Consider the following 26,078-nt stretch of genomic DNA (forward strand, 5'->3'; position numbering starts at 1 on the left):
CGTTTCCCACCCCACCATTTTGGAGTGAGGTGGCAGGCGGACCGGGGCGGGAGGTGAGGGGCCTGGGAGCGGGAGGGGCAGGCCGCTGACCTTCAGGCAGTAGTAGCCAATGACGCAGACGAAGGAGATGAGCGTGTGGACGGCAGCCAGGAAGCGCAGGGTCGGCGCCATGTAGCCGGTGCTCTCCTGCAGCACGAAGAATACCACCCCGTCCTCCTCCTCTTCCTCCTCCTCCTCCTCCTCGAAGGAGTGCCACAGGGCCGCTCCCGCCTCCGCCGAGGGCGCCTCCGTCACCTGCCCACAGCCCCACATGCCCCAGCACACCCCGTCACACACCGACGGGGACCCCGGCTCCAACTTCTGCACTCGGCCCGTCGGCATCCAGCCCGGCCGGGCCCCCTGCACCCGATAAAAACCTCCGGAGTCCACGACGCTGTCAGATACTCTTCCTCCCAGTCGGCCCCCTCCCTGGCAGCCATCTTCCCCTCAGTTCTCGGAGGTTCCTTCCCCTCTGCCTTCCCCTGTCCGCATCTCCTCCGTACTGAAAAGACCTCTGGATTTGCCAGCACCATCCAGTTGCCACCCGTCTTTCCCGACTCCTTCCTGTCCACAGCCCGGCAAACGGCCGAATACACCCACTGCCTCCGCCCCTCCTCTAACAATTCCTTCTTCCTCCTGCTCTCTGGCCCCTTCGCTCCATGGAGACGATTCTCTCAAGCCACCGATGACCTTGCTGAATCGAACAGTCTCTACCCCACCTTAATCCTCGAGCTCTCGACGGCTTTTGATGGTGTGGACCCTCCCCTTAATACTATCAAACCCGGGCATCGCTGACCTTACCGTCTCCTGGTTCTCCTACCTCTCTGGGAGCCCTCTTGCCGGCCTCTCCTAAACCGGACTCCTCATCTTCTCTCCCAAATCCTCTTCCCTCACCTACCTTTCCTATCCCAGGTGACGATCCACCGGTCCTTGGAGTCTGTAACCTCGGCCTCATCCTTCGCTCCCGCCCCACTCTCGATTACCACATGCAAGACTTCTTGGATTTCCCTAACATTTCCCATCTTCTCCTCTCCCTCCTCTCCATCCAAATGACCCCCCACAAGGGTCCAGGTGCTGGTCAAATCCCGGCTTGTCTGACATCAGCCCCTACTGGCCTCCCTGCCTCTCCGGTCCATACTTGACTCCTCTGCCTGGGGCACTTTCTCAAACTAAATTCGGCACCGGCTCCCCACTCCTTCAAAACCTCCCATTGTTGCACGTCATCAGCTCTCTACCTCTCCCTATCCACTCTCTTCTCCCACCTCACCCGGCTCACACTCTTCGTGCCCCCCAAGCTCACCGACTCACTGTGGCTCGCCTCAATTCTTCTGCTTCTGACCCCTGACTCGCAGTCTTCTTCCTTCCTGGAACTCCCTCCCCCTTCGAATCTGCCAGACCACTGATCTCCCCATCTTCGAGGGGCTTCTCTGAAATCCCATCTCCTCCAGGAGACCTTCCCCGATCCTATTTTTTTTCCTCCCTAGTTCACATCCTCCCAGCTAGCCCCTCAGCACTACACCCTCAGGACCACCCGAAGCCCTTTAGGAAATGTCGACTTACACACTCCACCACTTAAGCACCTATTCATCCACGCGTCCATCTTTCCAGGCCCCTTTTCCTCCCGCCCGTAAATTAATTCTTGTCATTCTCCCATGTTTGATGGTAATTTCACTGGGGGTAGGGATCCTATCTACCGACTCTACTGTACCCTCCCAAGCACTCATTACAGTGTGGGGCACAAGGTAGACATTCGACGAATGCTATCTTAAAATTGTATCTTCATTTATTTCCCCAGTCGCCCTCCTGCATCACCTATGCGCTCATATCTATATCCTTTTAGCACTTGATGTTCACCCCAACCTCAGCCCCACCGCATTTACGTACGTATCTTTGCTCTCTGCCATGGCCCCTTCCTGTTTATTTGTTTTACAGAATGGAAGCTTCTTGATGCCAGGGGTAGGTAGTATCTACCAACTCTATTGTATTATACTTTCCCTAGCCCTTACAGAGTGCTCTGCTCACAGTAAGCACTCGAAAAGTTGACTGATAGACTGTATCGAGTAACTGATGTTCATGAGTGCGCACGCACAAAGTCACACACCGATGAATGACAGAAGGGGCTGATGGCGCTGGGAGCCAGGGCCCTTCCTCCCCGTCCCCCGGCCCCTCCCAAGGCGGATCCCAAGCCCGGGCCCACCCCTCGCTGCCCTGGGATTGGTGGGGAGCCCTCGGGGTGCCCCCGTCTTGTCCCTCACCTTGTAGAAGAGCAGGATGAAGTTGATGGCGAAGGCCACAAACAGGGCAAGGAAGCGCAGATTGTAGAAGTTCCTGGCCAGGTAGTGCTGGCAGAGGGAGACGGAGAGAGGAGTGAAGTGGAGGGGTGTAGCCTCAGCAGAGACTCCCCCCGCCGGCCCGAGGCCAGTTCTCCCTGCGGCGAACCGGGCCACCCCAGGTAGCCCAACAGGAGCTCAGGGGGCTGAGGACGGGGTCTTGGTGGGTCCCGGGAACGAGGATGGGAGTGGCCCAGGCGGAGTGCTAAGCCTGTGGTGGGGGAGGGGGGCTCTAAGGGGGAGAAATGGTCTAGGGTGGGGGCAGCCCACGGGGAGTCCTGACCCAGGGTGCCCCTCACCAGTATTTTTGTCTGGTAGATCTCCAGGCCCTTGAAGAAGTTGGCCGTGAAAGCTTCGGGCTTCTCCACCTTCTGTCCGCGTGGACGCTTCTTCTTCCTGGTTTCCCCTCCGGCCGCCTGCTGGGTAGGGGGCTCCTGCTCCTCTTCCTCTTCCTCCTCTTCCTCCTCTTCCTCCTCCTCCTCCTTGGCCTCATCCTGCTTCTCCTGGTCTTCCCTGCTGATTGGGAGACACCATTTTCACCAGTCATCTCACTCTACCACCGCTGCCCGAGTTCTGCTCCAGCCAGGCTCACCCATCCTCCTGCAGGCGGTCCACCCCTCCTCACCTCCCCGCACCCAGCTCGTCCCCGCTGCCCGAGTCCTCCGCCCCAGAGACTTACTCCGCCTTCTCGGATTCTTCCGTGCCTCCAGCCTCGCTCTCCTTTGCCATTTCCGCCACCTGCACAGTGAACGGTGACAGAGCTCCCTTTTTGCGGAGGGCGAGATAGACGGGCCAACCCAGGCGCTCCCGGCCTCCTCCATATTCCCGTCCCCCAGGGAGGCAGTTGGCAGGGGGAGGCAGTTGCCAGCACAGGCCCCCACCTCCTCCCTGTCCTCCCTGCCTCCTATTCCCTCTCCGGTCCTTATTTCATTCTGCTGCCCGGATCGTGTTTCTGAAAAACCGCTCGGTCCACATCTCCCCACTTCTCACGAACTTCCACTGGCATCTAGCCACCTCGGCATCAAACAGACTTCTTACCATGAGCTTTAAGGCCTTCGGTCAGCTTTCTCACACCGACCTTACCTCACTGACATCTCACTACAACCCAATCCACACACTTCGCTCCTCTAACACCAAGTTACTCGATCTCATCTATCTCGCCACTGACCCCTCGCCCGCATCCTCTCTCAGGCCTGGAACTCCCTTCCCTTCCTATCCGACAGTCCACCGCTCCTCAAAGCCTTCCTAAAAATCACATCTCCCAGAGGCCTTCCCTGACTGAGCCCGTATTTTCCCTCCTCCCTCCCGCTTCTGTATCTCCTAAACTCTTGGGTGTGTGCCCCTTAAATCACTTTACTGCTCCCCCCAGTCCCACAGCACTTTTGTAAATGTCTTGATACTCTACCATTTCCTCTATCCGTAATTCATTTTAATGTCTGTCTCTCCCTGTAGACCGTAAGCAGGGCAGGGCCCTCGTGAACTGTGGGCAGGGTTCATGCCTACCAATTCTAATGCAGTGTACTTTCTCTAGTGCTTATTACAGTGCTCTTAACAGCGTAAGTGCTCGATAAATACCAGGAGGCCCAGGGAGGTTGAGTGACCTGGCCCTAGTCGCACAGCACATAATTATCAGGGTAGATCGGTTTTGTAAACGTTTCCATGTCTGCCTCTCCGGTTAGAGTGACAGCTCTCTATGGGCAAGTATGTGCCCCGAGCTTCAGCTGGACTCCACAAGTGCTCCGTTCATTCATTCAATAATATTTACTGAGCGGTTACTAGGTGCAGAGCACTGTACTAAGTGCTTGGAATGTACAATTTGGCAACAGACAGACGGGTTTACAGTCTAATCGGGGGAGACAGACCAAAACAATAACAATAAACAGAATCGAGGGGATGTACACCTCATTACCAAAAGAAAATAATAAAATAAAATAATAAAATAAGTTCTAGTGCTGCCCCCAGGGATAGCTTGGTCCAAGCCCTGACCGTGATCCCCTACGTTCTCCCCTTCCGGCCAGAGCCGGCTGTACCCAGCTGTTCGGTTGAGCTGGTTGAGGGGTAGAGGCTCCCCAGAAGTTCCCCACTTTCAGTTACCTCCCCCACTCCCGGCCAAGCAGCCCAGAGGGTCTGAGCGCGACTGCCTGGAGGGGGGGTCCGGGGGCGGGCCGTGGACGCCGAGGGCCTTGGCCCAGCTCACCTGAGCCCTCCTCCTCCGCACGGCGCTCTCCAGGGTCGGGGGTCCGCCCTCGCCGCAGGCCGTCTCGGCCAGGTCCCCGAGCCCGGGGTCCAGTCCGGGCTGGCCGCCGCCTCCCTCCCCGGTGGGGAGCCCGAACAGGTCGCTCAGGATGTCCGCCGCCTCGCCCCCATCCCCGTCCACCTCCCCACCCAGCCCGGCCCCCACCCCGGCGTCATCCAGGTGGATGCCGAACTGGGTGGGGTCGGGCATGTCCCCCAGGATCTTGGTGACCTCGATACTCTTGGCCCCCTCTACCAGCCCGCCCCCGAAGACGGCGGCCCAGAGCGCCCGGCCCAGGCCACCCAGCAGGCCCCCGGCCAGCCGCAGCAGCCCGGCCGGGAGCGCCCCGGCCAGCCGCAGCCCCGGCCCCCGCCCCGCCGGCCTCGTCAACCTCCGCCAGTGCCACCGCAGGGTCCGCAGGGTCTCGGCACCCCACCGGGCCGCCGCGCGAGCCCCCGAAGGCGGGGCCGGGGGCCACCCTTCCCCCTCGGCCGCCGCCGCCGCCCCGGCCGCCACCGACCCCGCCTCCCCGCCCTCCTCCGCCGCCGCCCTCCCCGGGGCCGGCCCGGCGCCCCCGGCCTCGGCCCGCTCCCCCGGCCCCGCCCCGTCTGGCCGGTCGGGGACGCTGGACTCGGAGATCTGCGCGGCCAGCTGCATCTCGAAGATGGTGTCCTCGCAGAAGCTGACGAACAGCTCCATCTTCTCCGCCTCGCCACCCTCGTTGACCACGTCGAAGATGAACTGGCGCTTCGACTCCTTGACCTGCGGCTTCTCCCACTGGGTCCGGCTCGACTCGCCGATCTCGAAGTAGACCCGCTCGATGCGCTTGGCGCCGCCCATGATCTCGATGCGGCCCAGGTGGGGCTCGAAGTAGCTCAGCACGCGGCTGGCCGGGCCCAGCAAGCTCCGGAGCCGGGGGTCGCCGGGCATGTGTTCCGAGAGGTTGGTCAGCAGCACGGCCACGTTGAAGCCGATGTTCCTGGCCGGCCCGTGGAAGCGCTCGACGAAGTCCACGTAGTTGAAGGCGGTGTCGGCGTCGGCCTCGGTGCAGGAGAGCAGGAAGGCCATCTCGGCTGGCGTGTACTGCTTCTGGCCCTCCATGGCCTTCTGGAACTCCTTTCTAGACAAGACGCCCCGGCCGTCCCGGTCCAGCTCACGGAAGGCATCCGAGCCGGTCAGCTCTTTAAGCTTCAGGAACATGTCGAAGAACTTGAGGATCATTTCCACGTTGGCAGACGACTCCACGAGAGTATCCACCATCTGCTTGCCGATGGTCCCGTTCACGACGTTGCCTGGATGCACACGCGCCGCCTGCTGAGTGGGACGTGGCCACGGGCTGCCCTGGGGAGGAAACCTCCTAACCCCACCCTCGACGCCCGCGCCGCAAGGCTGACGGGTGCAGGGGAGGGAAGGATGGACGGGAGGGGCCCACCCACCTTCCAGCAGGGACAGTAGCATCACCACCATGTCCTGCAGTAGGTCCAGCAGCTCCTTCAGCAGCCCGATCTGGCTGGAGTCCTGCAGGTGGGAAAGGCATGGAGAACGACCCGGGGGTACCCGCTGGCCCACAGACGGGGGTACCCCCAAAGAAGTGACTCCCGTGGGTGCCCCCTGCCCCCGGCCCCAATTCTGCCCCCGAGAGACTGACTCGGGGCTGGTCCCCGCCTCTCCGAATCCCCAGGGTGGCAGCGAATCCCCCATCGGGGGGCCGGGGTCAGGGGAGGGTCTCCCCGAGGCGGAGCAGGGTCAGGGTCTCCAGAGTCCCCACCCTGCCACAGGACTGGGCCGGCCGCTACCTGGGACAGTTTCATCTGCATGTTAGCGAAGACATGGAGGAAGCCGACCACAGCATCCCACAGCCGGCTGTGCGCCAGGCTCTGCTGGTTGCCCACACACGGGCCCTGCGGGCAAAGTCGGCGGCAGCCGTTCCTCGTTGGCCGGCCTAGCCTCACTCAGGCTCTGGCCCCCCCCACCCGGACCGCCCGATCTCTGCTTCCATCACTCCCCCCGGCCCAAGGGCCCCCGATCCCACACATGGGAAGAAACGGACGTTCAGAGGTCAATCAGCCTATTTCCTTGTCCCGGGCTAAGTGACCCCAACCTGTTCCGGACAGATGGGATCCCTTTCGGCCAGTTCTTATCAACAGGGGACAGAAAGTTTCCCCCCTGCTGCTTCCACGAGGGCAGTGATGGCCGGCCAATGCCCCACCCCCACGGCCAGCCCCGCGACCGCCAGTGGCCAAGGGAAGCGACGGTCATCTGCACACCTGGATGTACTCGGTCAGCGAGTTGAAGATCTGCTTGGCCACAGCCAGGGCCTTGGAGAAGTTGCTCTGCCCGGCCTCGTCTATGATGTCTCTCCCGGAATAGAACCAGTAGAAGTCGCTGATGGACTCCTGGAGGCGAAAGGCCACGAGGTCTCTGGCTCTGGCCAAGGGTCCCCTGGGGGCCGGGGTCTGGTGCTGCTCCAGGTGGGGAGAAGCTCCGGGACTCCCCCATCGTGGCTGGTGGGGATAGAGTCCAGCCAGACTGGGACCCTCAGCCCCATGGGGAAATGCTCCTCAGAATGGCCAGAAGCATCAAAGAGATCACCCGCTGTTGTAAAGGCCTTCGCTTTTCCTTCCAGACCCCAACAGGAGGCCTTTAAAGGGCCAGGATGGAGCCCCAGATGGGAGTCCGCGCTGCGTAGCCGGGGTGAGCCAGGGATGGAGAGGGGAGATGGCCCAACCCTAACCATGAGGACAGGGGTCCGGGAGGGCGGCCAGCACCCGGTTCCTTCCGGGGTCCCGGTGCCCCAGTTGGAGCCAGAGACTCGGGCCGGCCAGGCCATTCGCCGCGAGGCCCCAGAGACTCGTCGCTCGGGGATGTAAACCTCTCACCCCTCACCAATTTCCTTTGACGCCCCCCCACCTCAGCCCCCTCGCTGGACCCCCCCCTCCGCCCCACCTCCCTCCAGCGATGTCTCTGGTGTCCCCTGAACCCGGTCAGACCGCCCCCCAACTCTCCGCGAGGACCACCTGCAGGCGCAGAAGGTAGTCCACGGTGCTGGTGATGATGTTCACCGTCGTGGAGTTTCCCGTCTGAGTGCGGAGGAAGTTCTGGAAGTCTGAAATCAGGCCGGGCCTGGGTCAGTGTGGGAGTCCGGCCTGCCCTTGGGTCCTGCCCCGCCCCAGTCCCCGCCGGACAAACTGACCGCTGTTGTGGCCCTCGCAGAGAAGCTGCAGAAAGCGGAAGAGGCCGCGGGTGAACTCGTCATTCTGCAGCACTTTCTCCCCTGAGAGACAGGGCACCGTGAGCAGAGCCCCCCGCTGGACACGCCCCCCCGGAGTCCTGGGGCTCCAGGGGCACCCGCACGAGAAGGGGTGCACTCGACAGCACCGGTCCGATCTGAGCGGCCGGGAGAGGAGCTGGAGGCACAGGGTCCAGCCAAAGCCAGGTCGCGCCATGCTGAGGGTGAGCGGCACAGGTGGGGAGGCGGCACGGGGTTGGCGGGGATGGGAGGAGGGGGCGGGGCAGCACCGGATCTCCTGCTCCAAAACCCTTTCGCTGATTACGCACCTGACTGATCCCTTCTGGCCTTGAGCCTCCCCCCACCCCACCCACTCCTCTGGTTCCCTGCCCGCTTTGAGTTGGGGGCACTGGAGAGCAGCATTAAGGAGGATCGGAGTGTCCACACCTACCCTGCTCCCGAATGATGACTGGGGCAGAGAAATAACGGGACCGCAGGTTAGGGGGTGCTGGGGGTTAGGTGAGGGGTACACGGTGAGGGGGCAGTCGGCGGCCGGGGAGAGGCGTGCACTTGTGGGGAGGACCGAGGTTAGGGGTGGTCGGAGAGCGGCCGGCCACAGGCTGGGATCGGATCCGGGGGGGCGGGGAGGGTGGTCTGGAACCAGGAGCAAATCAAGGCGCTCATTCGAGCGGGACGGGGGCAGATGGGAGGCGGGGTGGGAGGACGACGGCTCCTACTCACGGGTCCCCTCTTCCGTCACCATGCCCAGACCCTGCGCCTTGTTCTGCCGCTCAAATGCGTTCAGGTCCAGCACGCTGCAGGGGCAGAGAGTGGGAGGGGGCACAGAAGAGGGTGGTGGGTCCCACCCCTCTCACATGATGACACTGGCAGCCCCCCGGCACTAGCGGGCGGGGATATTTATGCAGGGAGTCCCCACGGGGTTGGGGGGGGGTGCAGGGTTGCCACAGGTCTGTGCCAGAAGGGGGCGGAGGGAGGAGCCCCCCCCCCGAGGGTGTGGACAGACTAAGCGCTCAATAAATACCATCGTTTGATTTTCCACAGGCCAGGGGGCCTAGGGCTAAAAGAAACCAGACGGCGACCCACGGAAGTCAGGCCGTGGGTGCAACAGGCTAATGGAATAACCTCGGTGTTGGCGGCAGGAGGCCAGGCCCCGGGGAGGCCCGCCTCAGCTTGCCAGTGGACGCGATCACAGGACCCCCGGAGCCATCCCCGCCTCCCCCCTCCCCGCCGGGGCCCCCCGGCCACGTCTCCATTCCCGCCGGCCCCGTCGGGCCCCGGGGGCTACCTGCATGATTGCATGAGGCCCGAGAGGCTCTGGAAGAAGCCGGCGTCCTGCTTCTCCTTCAGGTAGGCCAGCATCTTCTGGAAGGGCCAACGGGCGAGGGAGAGAGAAACACAGGAGAGACGCTGGACACGGGTGAGTCCCCGGGGTCCGGCCCCGCCACCGCCCCCTCCCCGCCCCATCCCGGGGTGCCCTGACCGGCCACCGGCCTACTCAGCCGGACAGACGGGGCAGTGGCACGGGCCAGAGGATGACCCACCCTGGGCCGCCCCAGCTTCCGTCACTGACAGGGTCCCCCTCACCGCCCACAGGGCGGCTGGCACCGACTTCGATACCGTAATAACGATAATGATAATTGTGGTATCTGTCGGGCGCTTACTACGTGCCAAGCACTGGACTAAGTGCTGGGGTAGATACTAGCTCAGCAGGTCCCTCAGCAGCGTGGCTCAGTGGAAAGAGCACGGGCTTGGGAGTCAGAGGCCGTGGGTTCGAATTCCGTCTCTGCCACTTAGCTGTGTGACTTTGGGCAAGTCACTTAACTTCTCTGCGCCTCAATTACCTCATCCGTAACATGGGGATGAAGACTGTGGGCCCCACGTGGGACAACCCGATCACCTTGTATCCTCCCCAGCGCTTAGAGCAGTGCTTGGCATATAGTAAGTGCTTAACAAGTACCAAAATTATTATTTAGAGAAGCAACGTGGCTCGGTGGAAAAAGCACAGGCTTAGGAGTCAGAGGTCATGGGTTCTAATCCCGGCTCTGCCAACTGTCAGCTGTGAGACTTTGGGCAGTCACTTAGCTTCTCTAGGCCTCAGTTACCTCATCTCTAAAAAGGGGATGAAGACAGTGAGCCTCACATGGGACAACCTGATTACCTTGCATCTACCCCAGCGCTTAGAACAGTGCTCGGCACATAGTAAGCGCTTAACAAATACCAACATTATTATTGTTGTCATCACAGTCCAAGTAAGGGGGAGAACAGGGATTGAATCCCCATTTTGCAGATGTGGGAACTGAGGCACAGAGAAGTTAAGCGACTTGCTCCAGGTCGCTCAGCAGGTACTTGGAAGAGTTGGGATTACAAGCCAGGTCCCCTGACTCCCAGGCCTGTGTTCTTTCCATTAGGCCACGCGGCGGCCGGAGCCCTCACCCACGCTCTGGCGCGGGGGTCACCGTGACCCGTTGAACCATCACGTTAGAGAGCCCGGAAGTCACGTGCTCCTTAATCCAAAGCCCGATGTTCTCAGCGCAACCGCACCGTCCCCACACGTCGCCCCTGGAATGACTCGCCCCGTCGTGGCCCAGAGAGGTTCGCCACCCGGCCCGAGGTCACTCAGCCGGCCAGGGGCCTGCCTAGTCTCTTCTCCCCCTTCAGCCTGGCAGCTCCCCGGGAGCAGAGTTGGGCTTCCTCCTCCCCCTGCCCACCCCCTCGGCCCCCAGGGCCCAGCCCCGGCCGCTCAGCCGCAGCTCCGGGAGCCCGACTCCTCACCTGCTGCACCCTGACATTGCCGCCGTTCAGGATGGCGATGCCCAGCTTCAGGGTCTCCATGGCCATGGGCCCCATCTCACCTGCCGGGGCAGGACAAGACAGCACAGGCCATCAGCCCAGACCCGTGGCCCCCGGCCCATCCTCCCGCCCTCCCGCCGCCGCCCGGACCGTGGAGCCCCACCGGGTCCCCTGGGCCGCTACCTTTGCTGGCGCCGATCATCTGCAGGACCATCTCGGCCGCGCCCCGCTCGTGCAGCCGCGCCTGCTGGGACAGCGTCTGCTGCTTCTCCGTCTCCTTCTCCTGCAGGACAGGGGCCGTCCGACTGTCCCCTCAGGGCCGGGGCCCGGGTACAGACCTCGCACGCCCGCCCTCGGGCACCTGGCCCAACCGTTCACTGCTGACCCCCCACTGACTCTCCCCGACCCCCTCACGCTGCTGTTAGGTGTGTCCTTGCCCTTCTCCCCGATCCCACCCCCGCCGGGTGCTTCGAGTCCACCGGCCTCTCCCGTGACGCTTCCAGGCAGCTGATGACCAGCACCTGGTCTTTCGCTTCTGATGGACTCTCCTGAGCGTTTAGGACAGTGCTCCGTGCACAACTGGTGGTAAGGAAAATGCCACCGCATGGTAAGTGTCTATGGGTCGGGGGGGTGCGGGGGGATGTCCAGGGGCAACACCGCCATCCCCCTTGCCGTCCCTCGAATCGGCGCGGGGAGCCTCGCTCACCTCGAACGTCTTCTCCTTCTCTTCATCCTCCTCCTCTGCGCCGCACTGACAGCTCTGCGTCGGGCCGGGAACGGAAGGGCCGAGACCGCTCAGTTAGCAATCGGGCCCCTGACCCAACGGGCCCATTTTAGAGATGGGAAAACGGAGACCCGAGGAGGCCTCGAGGGCTCGGCCCACAGAGTTGGCGTGACAACCCAGGGGCCCCGATTCCCTGAGGGGTGTCCTCGCCCGCGGGCCCCTCCCCCAGCCGCCCGGCCACGGGCCCCGCCGGGAAGCACTGGGGGGCCCGGGACCGGCCCCCGGGGACTGCACCTTGGCCATCATGGCCGCGTAGGCGGTGTAGAGGGGGTCGAGCTCCAGTCGGCTGCAGAGAGGAGAAAGCGAAGGCCGCATCTTGGCGTTAACAGCGGAGAGGAGGGGAGCGGGGAGTCTGGCACCGCGAATAGCCCCAGACCGCCAGGCAGCACGGGGCGCGCGTTCCTCGGATCTATCTGGGCCAGGGGATGGGGGACCCCCGATGGTAGCCCCCGACGTCACCGGGGCCGGAGGGGAAACGGTCAGAGGAAAGGCAGATTGTCTCCCGGGACGATCCACACCGTAGATAACCGAGAGCTTACCGAGTCCCCACCCCCACTACCCCCAAAGCCTGGGCGACTACTCTGTGGGGAGAAGCGAGGGAAGGGGAAGGAGGGGAGGAAGGAGAGAAGCTTGGGGGCGGTGGGAGGGCCAGGGCTCTGACCTCCTCTCCGTGAGCGCGTTGCGACTAAAGTGGAGGATGACCTGGTGGAGCGGGTCAGGCTGCTTCTCCTTCTCCTCCTCCCCCGCCTCTTCCTCCTCCTCCTTCTCCTCCACTTCCTCCTCCACGGAGCGGGACTTCTAGGCAGAGGGGTCACAGGCCGGGGTCAGGGCCTCTGGTCCGTACGCACGCACACGGTGCAAGGCTAGACTGGGCGGTGCAAGCCAGGGCGAATCAGGCAGAATGCTCGGCTCTTGCTCTATCTGTGAGTGGGGGCGGTCAGAGGCATGGGGGCAGGCGGGGCGGGGGGCATCCAGCCCGCGGGTCAGACCCATTCCCCGCCCCCCCCTGGGGCAGGGGAACGCAGAGGCAGGGAGGCAAACGGAGAGGCACGGAGAGGAGCGGAGGCAGGGCCGGACCCTGCCTACCCTAAACACGCCTGAGCCACGGCACTGACCCGAGTGGGGAAGCCTGGCAGAGAAGGCCAGACAGAGGAGAGGCAGGGAGAGGAAGGTGTGGGGAGATGGGGGAGGCAGGGGACAGGAGGGAACAGGCTGAGGTAGGGGTCTTCCTCAGAATCAAAGGGGCCTCTGCTTCCACCCAGCTACGAGGTTGCCACGGGAGGCTTCAGATCCTAGGGGGTGGGGGCAGGGGGACTAGAAGACAAGGGCGAGGAGAGGTGGGGACAGGGCCGGGCTGGCCTCTCTTCACCAACTCCATCCCCAAGCACCAGGAGAGAGGAGTCCAAGAGGGGAGGGGACGGGAAGAGCCGGAGCCGACCCGGGCCGGGGGGAGGGGGACTGGGGAGGGGATACTTCTTTGAGGACTGTGGACTTGGGGGTTCCCCGCGAGAGACCCTTCCTCCCATCCCTGTGATGTCCTGCCCACCGGCGAAGGGATGGCACGGCCCAGGGGGCCTCGGGCAGGTCAGGGAGGGGCCCCGGGCCCCGGGGGTGGGCCGAGGGTCGATCCGGGCCGCGTTGGAGGCTGAGGATGAGGATGAGGTGAGGATGAGCACGGCCGGGGCTCGGGGGCTCCCACGCACCCCACCCCCTGCCCCCCGCCAGGCCGCGGAGGGGAACGCCAATCCAGTGCCCGTGGGTGGGCACGGCCTCCCCCCACCCCCCAGGTGAACGAGCGAGCGAGCAAGGCGGACTGGAGCCGGCCTGGAGCCGGGACTCGCTCCCCCGCTCCCTGCCCGCCGCGCGGTACTCACTGACAGATCCTGCACTAGTTTCTCCTCAAAGGGACACTCCTCTGCCTCTAGCCAAACCCTCTGATAGCCGTGGAGGAAGAGGTTAATGGCGCGGTGCCTGGACGGGGGTGGGGGGAGGGGGAGAGCGGGGTCAGAGGGGTCCACCGGTGCGCTGGTGGGGGAGCGGGGGGCAGCGGCAGTGAGTGATCAGTGGGCGGGAGCTTTGGACAATTGGGGTCATCTGATTGGTCAGCACAACCTCTGCCCGCTGGTCTAGCGGGGCGGCCCCGACCCACTGCCGTTCACACCGGAGGGCTAGCGGTGCCCCCATTTGGCCGCTTCCCGGGCGGGAGCGCCGGCCTGTGGGCCCCGTGCTCCTGGACCCTTAGTGGTCCACAGGAATTCAGCCAGGAGAATCGGTCTGGACTTCGCGGCTCCCACCGGGCCGGGCCCCGGGTTCCGTCTGGAAGGAGCCTGGGATCTCGGACAGCAGATGGGGGAGTCGCACCGCCTGAAAGGTGGGTGCCGGTCACGACCGTCCCGCCGCCGCCAACAGGGACGCCGCGCAGACGGAAGCCCCGATCACCCGGGGGTCGCGGCTGGTCTTTCCGAAACGAACATTTACAGTTTGACCTCGCTTTCGGAGCACAGATGGCCACCGCGGCGGTGTTGGGGCTACCGACCGCCCAGCCCCCAGGGACTGGGACCATGGGACCACCCAGACAGCAGGGCTGGGGCCGCGACCACCGACCACCCAACCCCCAGGCGTCGAATGCAACAGCCTCTACTTCGTCTTGCTCCTCCTCGGCCTCTCGGCCATCACCGGCACGGGACCACCCCTTCTTGAAACGCTACGTGACCGTCCTCTCCCGTCCTCCTTTCTCTCTGGTCGCTCCTTCTCAGTCTCCTTCGAGGGGTCCTCCTCTGCCTCCCACCCAGCCCGAGGGGTTCCCCAAGGCTCAGTTCTGGGCTCCCTTCTCTTCTGACTTCACACGCAATGTCCCAGGGGAGCTCTTTCGCTCACATGGCTTCAACTACTGCCTCTCCTTGCAGACGGATGCCATAGCTACCTGGCTATCCCGATCTTTCCCCCCAACTGTAGTCTCGCATCTCCTTCCATCATGGGGACATCTCTGCCTGGTTGCCCTGCCGACACCTCAAGCTCAACCTGTCCGAAACCAAACCCTTCATCTTCCCTCCCAAATCTTCCCTCACCCGACTTTCCTATCCCACGTGACGATTCCAATCGCTAAAATCTGTAACTTCGGCCTTATCCTTAACTCCTGCCACTCTTCCAATTTTCACTTCCAAATCCCGTCGGTTTTCCCTCCCTGATGTTTCCCAGCTCCTCCTCTCCCTCCTCTCCATCCAAATGTCCACTACGGTGGTCCAGGAGCTGCTCTCATCTCAGCCTATGACAACAGCTTCTGCTGATGGTCTCCCTGCCTCCTGCCTCTCCAACCCAGGCTTCATTCCTCTGCTCAGGTCATTTTCTAAAACGTCATTTGGCATGTCTCTCTACTCCTCCGACGGTTGCCCCATTCCCGTCTGCATTAAGCAGAAACTCCTGGCCATGGGTTTTAAGGCACTCCATCAGTTTTCTCCTAACTCTCCGCTCTCTTATCCTACTCTACCCCAACTCACACTCTCCATTCTCCCCCAGCACTTGTGCTCGCCGTGGTTCGTCTTCAACTGCCCCGTCTCCAACCCCTACCTTACACATTTCCTCCTTCCGGGCACGCTCTCCCCCTTTACATCTGTCAGACCACAGCTCTCCCCATCTTCAAAAGCTTTCTGAAATTCCATCTCTTCCAGGAGGCCTCTCCAGATTAATTTTCCTTCTCCCCAGCTCATGTCATCTCAACCTTTGGGCCCTCATAGCCTCCCTCTGCATTTTGGCTCCCATCGATCGCTCCACTCTTCCACCGCCACACTTCTTCCTCTGAGCTCGGGGCTGTTTGTCTCCCCCACTGGCTCGTAAGTTCCTGGACGGGAGGGATCGTGTCTAGTAACTGTGTAGTACTCTCCCCAGCGGTCAGTCCAGTGTTCTGCCCACAGAAGTGCTCAATAAACACCATCGACGGGTTGACTGATCAAAAGCCCTGGCACAAATCACACTCTGCCATCTCTCTCCCTCCTTAAGCGCCCAGCCTGCCAATCCGCGGGAGCCCTGCAGTTGGCCGTGAGCCTGGCATAGGAGCAATAACTGGGGCCTTCCCACCCCCTTGCCCCACCGACCCAGGATCCCTGGAGGCCAGGGATGCCTGAAGCCCGGCCGCCTCTCCTCCTCCGATGCTGACCAATCAGAACGCTCCCCGAAAATTGTACAAATTGGCGTTTCATGGTGGTGTCGGGTCACGGCCGGGCGGCAGACGGAGCGCGGGGCGGGGTGGGGGGCAGGGGTGCCCAGGTCCATTACCGTTAACAAGACAATTAGCCTGTCACACTGCGTCCGCTCGTGGGCGGGGTCCAACCAGAGCCGGCGGAAGGAGCTCAGGAAGAAATTGTTAATTTTGTGTCTGGAGGAAGGCAGCAAAGGGGACCCTGAGTGCTGCCCGCCCCCGGGCCCCTGGGTGGGAGGACCGGGCCAGGGCACGGGCTCCAGGAGGGAGCGCCGTGATCGGGGAGGGAGGGAGGGAGGGAGGAAGGGCCAGGCCGGGGCCGGGACACCCTGTGACAGCACCCAGTCAGTTCGGATAGACGGTGACTCTGTTCAGGACTGGGTGAACAGATTGGACCCCCAACCGTTGGCTAGTCGAGGTGGGCCCACAAAGACCTCCTTCCCCTCCCCAAGATCACGGGCAATGGGAATCCCCGCTGCCAGCATGGTAGAAGTCTGGAGAGGGGGCGTCTCGGGGGTCTCAGGCCACTGGGGCACAGACTTGATTGCCCGAGCCTCCCGATAGAAAGCTCTGACCCTGTCAGCTCCCTCCCCATCGTTCCCCTCCCCATTCCGTCTCCTTTGCCTAACAGACCCCCTCCTCGGTCACCCCACCGCCATCCCTAATATACTCCTTCCCCAGAGACCCCCCTCCCTCCACAGGTCCCAAATTCCCTTTCTCTGGGGACCGGTCGTGGGGGCGGGCACCCACCTGGGCAGATTGTAGAGTGGTGCCATCCTGAAGCAGGCCACCACCGCCCGCTTGCGCTGTTTGGACAGGAGTTTGTGCCAAACGGCCTTCTTGGAGCGCAGCGGCTGCTCCACCTGCAGTGGGTGGGCCCCGAAGGAGGTCACGCGGGGGGTGGGGGGGCCCCGGGTGGCAGAGGGCCAGCCAAGGGGAAGGGGGGCCGGCCCACGGTGACGCCACAGGGCCGAGAGGATCTGTTGGCCAGCTTCCCCCAGCCCCTTCCCCGCTCCCCCTCCCCACCGCCTCCACAACTCCCCACAGGGCCACAGGACCCCAGGTCGACCAGCGGCACCTGCTCGAGGTGGAAAAGGGCGGCCGAGAGCCTCTGGATCCGCTCCACGGTCTGCTCCGCGGTCCGCTCCGGGGCTCCGGGCCCTCCGCTCCTCTGCACGTCCTTGTACAGGTTCAGCTGCCAGCGCACGGCGGGGTCATCCGACTGAAACCCAAATCGGGACCGACGTCGACCGGCCAACGGGGGCACGGCCCGGGTCCGGGCCCGAGTCCGGACCGGGGGCTGAGCATTCCGGGTCCGGGAATCCGGGAGGGCTTTACCTTCTCCCGGAGATGCAGGTTATTACGTAAGTGTTCCTTCACCTCCGCTTCGGTGTCCCTCTGTGGGAGAAGATGTGGGGGTCATCTCCTGATGCCATGCCCACCGTGGGTGGCACCGCACCCTGTGCCGTGAGCGGAGGGAGGAATGGAACAGGCGCGCACAGGACCCTCAGCTTGGCCCTGGCTCTTGCAGCAGGGAGTTGGTGGGTTGGGGGTTTTGTTGCCCCAGAGGATTCCCCCACCGTGGCCCCGACCCCCCAGGAATCACTACGGAACTGGTCGTGGAAGCCGCCGGGTAGAACCGGGCTGGGGGTGCCGGGGGGGCACCCAGAGGGGTGGGCAGCGGGCCAGGGCCGAGCGAGGCTCACGTGGGCATAGCGGGCCTTGCCCAGGGCGATGAGCTCCTGCTCGCCACGGGTGCCCATGTTCAGGCCGACGGGCAACATCTTCTTGAGCGCGGCCACGATCAGTGACGTCTGGACCGAGTATAAGTCCCCACGCCGGCGAGTCCTCTTCCGTTCCTGGTCCTGCCCCCCAGACTGCACAGGGACAACACAGGCCAGGGAGAGGGGGTCCGGGTGAGCGAGGGGTGCCGCGGGAAGGGAGAGGGCCTCGAATACTCTTCCCAGGTGCCCGGCAGGCGGGAAGGGACCGGAGGAGCAGAGACCGGGCATCGTGTGGGGTTGGTTAAAGCCTGGTCGGTTTCTGCAGGGCCCAGGCACAACTGCGACACGCACACAGAAGCACGCTTGCCCACTGTCCGGGCACACCAGGGCACACGCACTCCTGCCCACACCCTTGGGGGGAGGGGGAGAGCAGCTGGATCTGGACCCCCCGCCACGCAGAAGGCCCATCCGTCCATCCATCCGTTCTGACCTAACCCCGGGGCCGGGGCACCACTCTGCCCGCCCCTTGAGGGAGGGTGGGTTCCCGGCCCCGATGCTTTACGATCCTGCGATGGATCGATCTCCTGCGTCGGCCTGGCGCTCCGGGGCCCCTTTCCCCAGTGTTCCCAGTACAACAGGGGGCGGGGGACCGACAGAGTAGGGGTGCCACAACACACACAACAGACACCGACAAGTGTTTCAGAATCTTGCCGCTAATCGAAGCCCTACAGCGGGCGCTCTGCCCGCAGAAGGCGCCCACTCCATCCTGGAGACCGGACCAGTGAAAGCAGCAGGAGGGTGACACTTCAGGGGACACCAGGTCACAGCCGACCCCCTCCCCGGGCCCTTATCACGCCCCGGCCCACTCACCTTCCCCAGTTTGTTCTTGCCGCCCCCGGTAAGAAAGGCCAGGTTGTTGATCTCGTTCTGGATCACGAAGTTCTGCTCTTCCCGCTTGAAGTTCTGAGGGAGCGGGAGGGAAGGGCTCACCGACATGGGCCCGATCCAGAGCGGCATGGGCTGGTGGCAGGGGGTGGTTGGGGCGACTGGGAGTGTCTGGGGGAGGGCCTTGGGGGCGGGGCAAGGCGCGGGACCGCTCACGTGAGATCTGCACCACAGGATGAAGACCTCGGCCACCATGCGGAACAGCTCGTCCGAGTCAGAGTCCGGCCTCTTCAGCCAGCCGGCCCTGCGGGGCAAACGGCACGCTGACCATCAGAGAGGCCCGGCGGTCTGCCCCACCCCCCGTTCTGGCCTTCTCCCGCGGCCACGCTCACCTGTTGTTGTCCACGTAACGGATGAGCAGCGGATAGAAGGCGTACAGGTCCCTGCAGAGCGCCGCCAAGTCCGTCCAGAGACAACAGCTCGGCCTCCTGCGTGCTGCCCCTGCCGTCCGCCCGCCCGCAGCCGCTCCTCTCCTGCACGATCTTCTCCTGCCTTCTTCTTCAGCTTCTCCAGCGTCGGCAGGAAGTGGCTCCTGAGCAGGTGTGGCCGCGCCCTGTCGATGATGGGCTGCGCGTACACTGTGGGAGGGTGGGCGGCCGGGACATGAGCCCGGAAACGCTGCCATTCCCCCGGGGGCCCGGATCGGCCTGTTGAGACCCCCCTGGCCCTGGGGAATGACAGACTTAGTCCCTGCCCTCAGGGGGCTGCCCGTCTCATGGGGCGACTGTACACACACACACACACACACACACAAAATAATGCACTCTGTGCCCAACGAAGGGATTGGGGAAATTAATGATGACGGTATTTGTTAAGCGCTTACTATGTGTCAAACACGGTTCTAAGCGCTGGGGTAGATACAAACCAATCAGGTTGGATACAGTTCCTGCCCCACATGGAGCTCTCCATTTTACAAATAAAGGAACTGAGGCTCAGGGAAGGGAAGCCACTTGCCCAAGGTTACATAGCAGACAGGTGGGAGAGCCGGGATTAGAACCCAGGTCCTTCTGACTCCCAAGCCCCTTCTCTGTCCACTAGGCCACACTACTTCTCGATCCAAGTCAGCCTCCCGACCCGAAACCGCCCGGCCCTCCCAGGCCCGGCCCCAACCTGCGATTCTCTTCATCCAGGAGGCCTCGTCCACGCCCAGGTTGTTGTGGACGATCCTGAGGATGGCGCCCAGGACAAGGCTGAGCTGGTCGGAAGTGACGGTGGAGCAGCGGGGCCCGGGCCTGGAGGCCCCGCTCCCGGGAGGCCCAGCTATCGGGCCCGCACGCCCACCAGGATGCCAGGTAGCTGCACAGCATGGGCAGGGCCACGTCGATGACGTGTGGCGTCTCCAGGTAGCGGCCACCCGACTCGGCCAGCTCCACCACCATCCTTCAGCAGCTCCTCCAAACCGGGGGATCTCACGGGTCATCTCCTCCGCCCGCTCCGGCAGCCTCAGGACTGCCGGGGCCGCGGGGAGGGCCAGAGGGAGAACCGGGGAAACGGAGTCATCCCAGCAGTCCTTCCCTTAAGCCACTTCCCCAGAGGGAGAACCGGGGAAACGGAGTCATCCCAGCAGTCCTTCCCTTAAGCCACTTCCTACTCGGCAATGGAGGAGGGATGGGCGGGGGTACGGGCCTGGGGTGTTATACCTCCACCCCACCCTCCCAACCCTCCCCTCTAATCTGCCCCCTGCCACTTCCCAAGACCACTCTGACCTGGCTCTCCCCCTCTCCCGGCTCTCCTCCCCCACTGCCCCCAGATCACTCAGATCTGTCCGGTGATGGGCGTCCGCCCCCACCACCTGCCTGACTGACCAGGAAGGCTCCCGAGACCAAGGCTCCGCCCCCAGCCCCCACAAGCACGTACTTGCCCTCTCCCTGGGGGTCTTGGCGTTGAAGACGGACAGCGGGTTGTGGTGGTCCAGCGCCGGCTCCAGGAAGGCCACGGGGATGGCGGCGGCCAGAGCGGCAAGACACTCCCCCAGGGCAGGGCGCTGCCTGGACACCAGTGACCAAAAGGGGCTCTCTGAGTTGCCCGGCAGGGCGAGAGGAAAGGGGGAACAGCGAGGGGAAGCAGGGGGAGAAGGCAGCCCAGCAGCCACTGGCCGGACCCAGGGGCCCCCGCCTCCTAAAGCCAACATCCCCGCGACCCGTTGCCCTCAAATCACCTTTCCACATAGATGTTCTTGGCGGTTCCGAGGGTGTAGAGACTGCACAGGATGTGGTAGCAGGAGATCTGGATGTCCCCCACTGCGAGAAAGGCCACCGGTCTTTGAGGTCACCCCCGGCCACCCCAACGGCAAGCCCAGCCTAAGCCAGGATTCTGGCTCCCGCCGGGTCACCCGCTCACTCGGAGGAGTCCTGGGCTGGTTGCTCTCCTGGACACCGACTCCCGTGGTTAGAGATGGATGATTCGCCATCATCCTGACTCTCCTCTCTCCGTCCATTACTCACCCCCGTTGAACCGACGCGGACCATCCAACACTCCCGACTCTCCCCTCTCTCTCACTGGCTTTCCTCCGGGGACCCAGCCCGGACCATCCGACACCCCCAACCTCCCCATTCCGCTCCTGACTCTGTCCCAGGGCCCCAGGCTGGATGCTCAGGAAGTGACCTACGGAGTAAGTCAGAGCCAAACTGGTGCTGGGCCACGTGGTCGAAAATGGAGGTCAGGACGGGCAGAAGGGCGGCCGTGGTATAGTTGATGTTCTGGGAGACCCCTTTGATCTGGTTCCGGGAATGGGTGAACTTCCCCAGTTTCAGGTTCTCCGAGGTTTTTTCCAGGTCCTCGGCCGCATTCTCAAAGAACGCCCTCAGCCCGGCTTTCACCAGCTCAGAGCCAGACTTCATGACTGTCCTGTGGGCAAGTGGTTCCATGCAGGATTCTCCTGGCTCCCCGGCCCCTCCCCCTTATCCCCCCCTCCATGCAGGATTCTCCCGGGAGCTCCCCGCCCCCCTCCAAACCCCCCTCCTTCAAAGGTGCTCCTGAGGGGCTGGGGAATAGCCGTCATGGCTCCGAAGGGGCCCAGAGTGGGGAAGGAGGAGTCACCGGAGAATCCCGCCAGGGGCCGGGGAGGGATGGGTGAAGGTGGCGGGGGAGACCAGGTGACGATGGACGGGGGAAGGGGGCCCTCGCTCACCTTGTGTCGAGGGTCTGGGCCAGGATGTGAAGGCAGCTCACCATGGATGTGGCGTCGCTCCCTGGGGTCAGAGGTGAAGGTCACGCATCAGCAGTGGGTGGGGACATTCCTCCCAGGACCCCCTGCCCACCCGGCAAGCCCCGCCATGTGCCCTCCCATCTTCCTGGGGCCCGGCCGGCTTTCTCGGGTCGGGGAAGGCAGTTGTGATCTCCCACCCCAGTGTCCTCCCGTCCACCAACAGGGCAAAAAAAGGCTGCCCACGCCTGCGGACGGAGAGTCACCACCCTGATGGGACAGGCCGCCCACCCCCTGCCCCTGGTCCTCCCTTACCAAACAGCGAGATCCGATGTCTCACCAGGGCTGCAAGTTTGCAGAACAGGCTGCCGGGGGTAGGGGAGGAGGGGGGAAGCAGAGAAAACGGGGTGCTGAGCTCACGTGGTCGTGTCCACAGGCTCCAGGTCTGGGGGGAGGTCTTAACTAACAAGGGACAGTGGACTTCCGGCCTCCCTTCCCTGCCTTGAGAAGCAGCGTGGTTCAGTGGAAGGAGCCCGGGCTTGGGAGTCAGAGGTCAAGGGTTTGAATCCCGGCTCTGCCACTTGTCAGCTGTGTGACTGTGGGTAAGTCACTTCACTTCTCTGGGCCTCAGTTACCTCATTTGTAAAATGGGGATTAGCTGTGAGCCTCACGTGGGATAACCCGATTGCCCTATATCTACCCCAGCGCTTAGAAGAGTGCTCTGCACATAGTAAGCGCTTTACAAATACCAACATTATCATTATTATTGTCCCTAACTTCCAGCAGCCATATTCTCGGTAGGGTGGAGGCTGCCAGGGCAGAGAACCCCGCTCTCGCCCGACCTATAGGTCCACTTGACCAGAAGGGGAGCCACGCAAACCGCCCCCCCCCCCCCCCGACGGCCGTGCTACCTGGCCACCATTTCCTTCTCTTTGTTGGAGGCGGAGCCACTGCTGCCAAGCGGTCTCAGTGGGGAGGACAAGAAGTAGAGGCCGTGGTTGGTGAAGTATTGGTCCACCAGTGGCAGGAGTACCTGGAAAGCAGCCCAGGTCTGCTGGGGGCCCAGCCCGGCCCCTGGCCACCACCAGCCCCGCCCCGAGAGGCGGCCGCGTGACAGAACCCCGGAGTCCATCCGAGGGACCGAGGTAGGGGACGGAGCCCCAGCCCCAGCAGAGGTCCCCGGGCTAGCAGAGGGCGGGCGAGGTTTCGGGGGGCAGGAGAGGCACGAGACGCGACGACGCTTACTTTGGCAAAGAATTTGATCTCCTGGGCGTGTGGCGACTTCTCTGCCTTACCACTGCTGACGATGGCTTCTGGCATGGTGCGGTGGACAGAAACGTGGGTCCCGGTTGGTGAGGGCTACCGCCGTCCCACCCCCCATCCCAGCTCAGGGCAGCTCCCGGGGAACCACTTCTGTTTGCGGGCTTGGGCCTTCAGGACAGACGCCTGCCTGACTAGAGTCAGAGCCGCTAACTCCGTCTGGAGGCGAGGTGACCCGAGCCCAGAGAGGGTGGAGTCCCGGCCCGAGGCCACACAGCAAAGTGGCCGGGAGGGCAAGACTCAGGAGGCTGCTGAGGGGGCCACACTCAAGGCAGGATGTCAGGAACTGATCTTCACCCCCGCCCCACCTCACTGGGGACAAACGTCAGGTCTCCCGCCACACCCAACGGTGGACATGGACCCAGCGGGGGCGATCGGGGTCACCTTACCCAGGTGGACAATGAACTCTTGTGCCGAGCTCACGTATTTCAGGATCTTCTTCAGAAACTGATACGCAAACCTCTTCTCCACAGACGAGGCATCCGGCTCCAAACCCTTCAGGCCCCTGATTCGGAGAGGGGATGGTGGAGGGGGAGGACCGGTGGTGAAGAGAAGGGTTGAGGGGGTGTGGGTGGCACTTTTGACTAAGCAGATTTGATTGTTCCCTCCATGGGACCACCTGCCCTCCAGCCCCACCCGTTCATTCATTCAATAGTATTTATTGAGCGCTTACTATGTGCAGAGCACTGGACTACGTGCTCGGAATGTTCGATTTGGCAACAGATAGAGACAACCCCTGCCCAGTGACGGGCTCACAGTCTAATCGGGGGAGACAGACGGACAAAAACGAGACAACGTAATCACGATGAATAGAATCAAGGGGACGTACACCTCATTTACAAAATAAAGAGGGTAATTAAAAATCTATACAAATGAGCACAGCGCTGAGGGGAGGGGAAGGAGGAGGGGGAGGAGCAGAGGGTGGAAGGGGAGCAGAGAGGGAGCAGAGGGAAAAGGGGTAGCTCAGTCTGGGGAGGGTTCTTGGAGGAGGTGAGCTCTCAGGAGGGCAGCAAGCGGCCTGACACATTCTGGAGGGGAACATGGTAAGGAGAGCATGGTGGGGATCCTGGGTGGGGGGAGACATCGGAGGGGCACGGGGATCGTGGCGGACTCAGAACTCACCTGGACACCACCACGCCGTTCACCTGGAGGAATCTGAACAGCTCCTGCGCCTTCTCCCGGTCCCTGCACTTCTCCTTGGCTGTCAGGGTATCGTAGGGCACCAGGAGAGGGTGGCTGCCGCCCCCTGGACCAACGGACGGCGGGAGGGTGGGGTCACTCGCCGCGGTCCCCTCCGGCCACCCGTCCGCCTGCCCGTCTCCTCCCGCCATCGCTCGGCCTCACCCCTGCTCTCCAGTTCCGACTTCTTTTTCCTCGCCCAGATGTTGTGATAGTTCTCGGCTATGACCTCCACCATCATCTGGTCCCCAACAGGCAGAGGAAGCAGAACCCCAAAGGGGAGGTAGAGGGGAGGGGACAGTGAGAACAGCGGGAGAGAGAACAGCCTCATCAGAACAAGGAGCTAGCCGAGGTGGGAGAGGAAAAGGCGATTCAGGGAAGGGACGGGGCTTTACCAAAGAGCAGCAGGACAGAGGGATCCCCGCCAGGCAGTTTCAACTCCAAACCCCTGGCGAGCCCTATATCTTCCCCGCTACCTTGGGCAGGGCAGAACAGTGGCCCGGCCAAAGCCCGGCCCGGGGGGTTGCACGCTAGTGGGCCCAGAGAACCCTGAGGAGGTGGACAACTCCCCAGCCCCTCCCTCACCCAGCTATACCCAGAAAGGATCCCCAGGGGCTCTCCCCACCTGCCCGGCCAAGAAGTAAGAGCAGAACAAAATGGCGGGGGATGAGAGGCCGGGAAGCTGGGCCTGTAGCGACCGCGTGGGGAGGAGCAGGAGCAACCATGGGGGGGGGGGCGGGGTCTGGGCCACACTGACCTGCAGCTCCCGGGACAGCACCACGTTGGAGAGGTCAAGTGGAGCTGGGCTGTAGCCGTTCCCCTGCAAGGACGGTGGGGGTAGAAACCTTGGTCACAGAGTGCTTCCCTCGGGGGTGGCACTGCCAAAGCTGGGGCGCCAGCCAGCTGCCCCGGACTGGGGGCGATGTGTATGTGCGTACGCACATGAGTCTCGGCTCCCCAAACTGGCAGCGCCTCCAGGGCACAGACTCACAGACGGTACCTCCCCCTCCCTCAGAGCTCAGGAAGGAGGGAGACAGACACAGTATATATATATATATATATATATATATATATATATATATATATATATATGTGTGTATGTGTGTATGTGTTTGCATGTATGTAGCTGTGCTAGCTTCCCGTCAGATTGGGAGCCTCTCAACGACAGGCACCGTGTCTCCTCCTCCTGCTCTGCCCACGTGCACAGCACACTATGTGTGTTTCCCGTCTCCCCACTGAGACTGGCAGCCCTTCGAGGGCAGGGGCCAGGTCTCCTCGTCTTTCTGCCCTGTCCTTAATGCCTAGCTCAAAGATCTGCCACAAGGAGAGGCCCAACCCAATCCCCCCATCACCTCCTCCCCCACCAAGCTATGCCCCTTCCCGCTTGCCCCACGCCCCTCCCACCCCGCGCCCCACCTGGTTGGCCAGGGCCACACTACGCAACTTCTCATTTTCCCGTGAATGGGCCATGGCTTCTCCTTCCCTGGTCCGCTCCAGGGTCCACCCCAAGGCCAGCATGCTTTTCAGCGACTCCCTGGCTGGCCAGCGGTATAACTCTTTCTCCTGCAAATGCACGCGCCACCCGGTTATCTGGCCCGACCCGGCCACCCCCAGCTCAGTCCCGGCGGTGCCGCCATCCTTCCCGACGGCACCGGGCAGCTCCCCGAAATCCGCCGGTCCCTCAGGCCCGGCACCTCCCTTCCGCTACCGGGGATGGGGAAGCCACCCCACTGGGGGGCCCGTTCCCCTATCATCCCCGAAGCCCCTGAATCCACCCGCACCTTTTCGGACAAGGTCTTGAAAGGACGGAGCAGTGGGAGCGTCTTCATGTTTTCATCCAGCAGGAGTCCGTATTTCCACCCGCTCTGGCTCTGGAGGGGATGAGGGTTTCTATCGCATGGGCCTACCCTTCCTCCTGGGCACTCTGGCCATCCCCCTGGACAATGGGAGCCATGCCAACCCTGCTGCCCACCAATGTCATCCCCAAATAAGCCCATACATCCCCTTTGCCCCCAGCACTGAGCAAAACAGGATGGGTTACAAGTGCTTGTGCTGCGCGCGTGTGCACACCCACACATGACACTTTCTCAGTTACCGTGCCTGACAGGTGAGGCAGGGCAGGGCAGGGACGGCACCCTGCT

The 26,078-nt window shown here is 63.0% G+C and overlaps 1 protein-coding gene across 1 annotated transcript in view; it reads right to left on the minus strand.

The window, feature by feature from the left end:
• The window catches only part of RYR3 (ryanodine receptor 3), a 70,495-nt gene that overhangs the window by 5,168 nt on the left and 39,249 nt on the right, over window positions 1-26,078 (minus strand). Inside the window, 43 exon segments of the mRNA XM_039914006.1 lie at window positions 91-294; window positions 2,295-2,381; window positions 2,669-2,885; window positions 3,049-3,107; window positions 4,567-5,897; window positions 6,042-6,123; window positions 6,402-6,506; window positions 6,873-7,001; window positions 7,623-7,711; window positions 7,799-7,879; window positions 8,576-8,649; window positions 9,141-9,217; window positions 10,628-10,707; window positions 10,829-10,928; window positions 11,352-11,405; window positions 11,664-11,715; window positions 12,091-12,227; window positions 13,304-13,400; window positions 16,375-16,487; window positions 16,703-16,846; window positions 16,963-17,022; window positions 17,331-17,501; window positions 18,219-18,311; window positions 18,450-18,537; window positions 18,626-18,696; window positions 18,698-18,748; window positions 18,750-18,871; window positions 19,404-19,548; window positions 19,550-19,675; window positions 19,678-19,742; window positions 20,151-20,281; window positions 20,452-20,533; window positions 20,902-21,140; window positions 21,424-21,484; window positions 21,754-21,803; window positions 22,350-22,471; window positions 22,684-22,751; window positions 23,148-23,263; window positions 23,881-24,004; window positions 24,103-24,178; window positions 24,695-24,757; window positions 25,354-25,500; window positions 25,719-25,808. Of these exon segments, the coding sequence (XP_039769940.1) occupies window positions 91-294; window positions 2,295-2,381; window positions 2,669-2,885; window positions 3,049-3,107; window positions 4,567-5,897; window positions 6,042-6,123; window positions 6,402-6,506; window positions 6,873-7,001; window positions 7,623-7,711; window positions 7,799-7,879; window positions 8,576-8,649; window positions 9,141-9,217; window positions 10,628-10,707; window positions 10,829-10,928; window positions 11,352-11,405; window positions 11,664-11,715; window positions 12,091-12,227; window positions 13,304-13,400; window positions 16,375-16,487; window positions 16,703-16,846; window positions 16,963-17,022; window positions 17,331-17,501; window positions 18,219-18,311; window positions 18,450-18,537; window positions 18,626-18,696; window positions 18,698-18,748; window positions 18,750-18,871; window positions 19,404-19,548; window positions 19,550-19,675; window positions 19,678-19,742; window positions 20,151-20,281; window positions 20,452-20,533; window positions 20,902-21,140; window positions 21,424-21,484; window positions 21,754-21,803; window positions 22,350-22,471; window positions 22,684-22,751; window positions 23,148-23,263; window positions 23,881-24,004; window positions 24,103-24,178; window positions 24,695-24,757; window positions 25,354-25,500; window positions 25,719-25,808 (5,673 nt within the window).

Source organism: Ornithorhynchus anatinus, chromosome 13 (genome assembly GCF_004115215.2).
Source record: "Ornithorhynchus anatinus isolate Pmale09 chromosome 13, mOrnAna1.pri.v4, whole genome shotgun sequence".
In the NCBI taxonomy this organism is placed as follows: Eukaryota; Metazoa; Chordata; class Mammalia; order Monotremata; family Ornithorhynchidae; genus Ornithorhynchus; species Ornithorhynchus anatinus.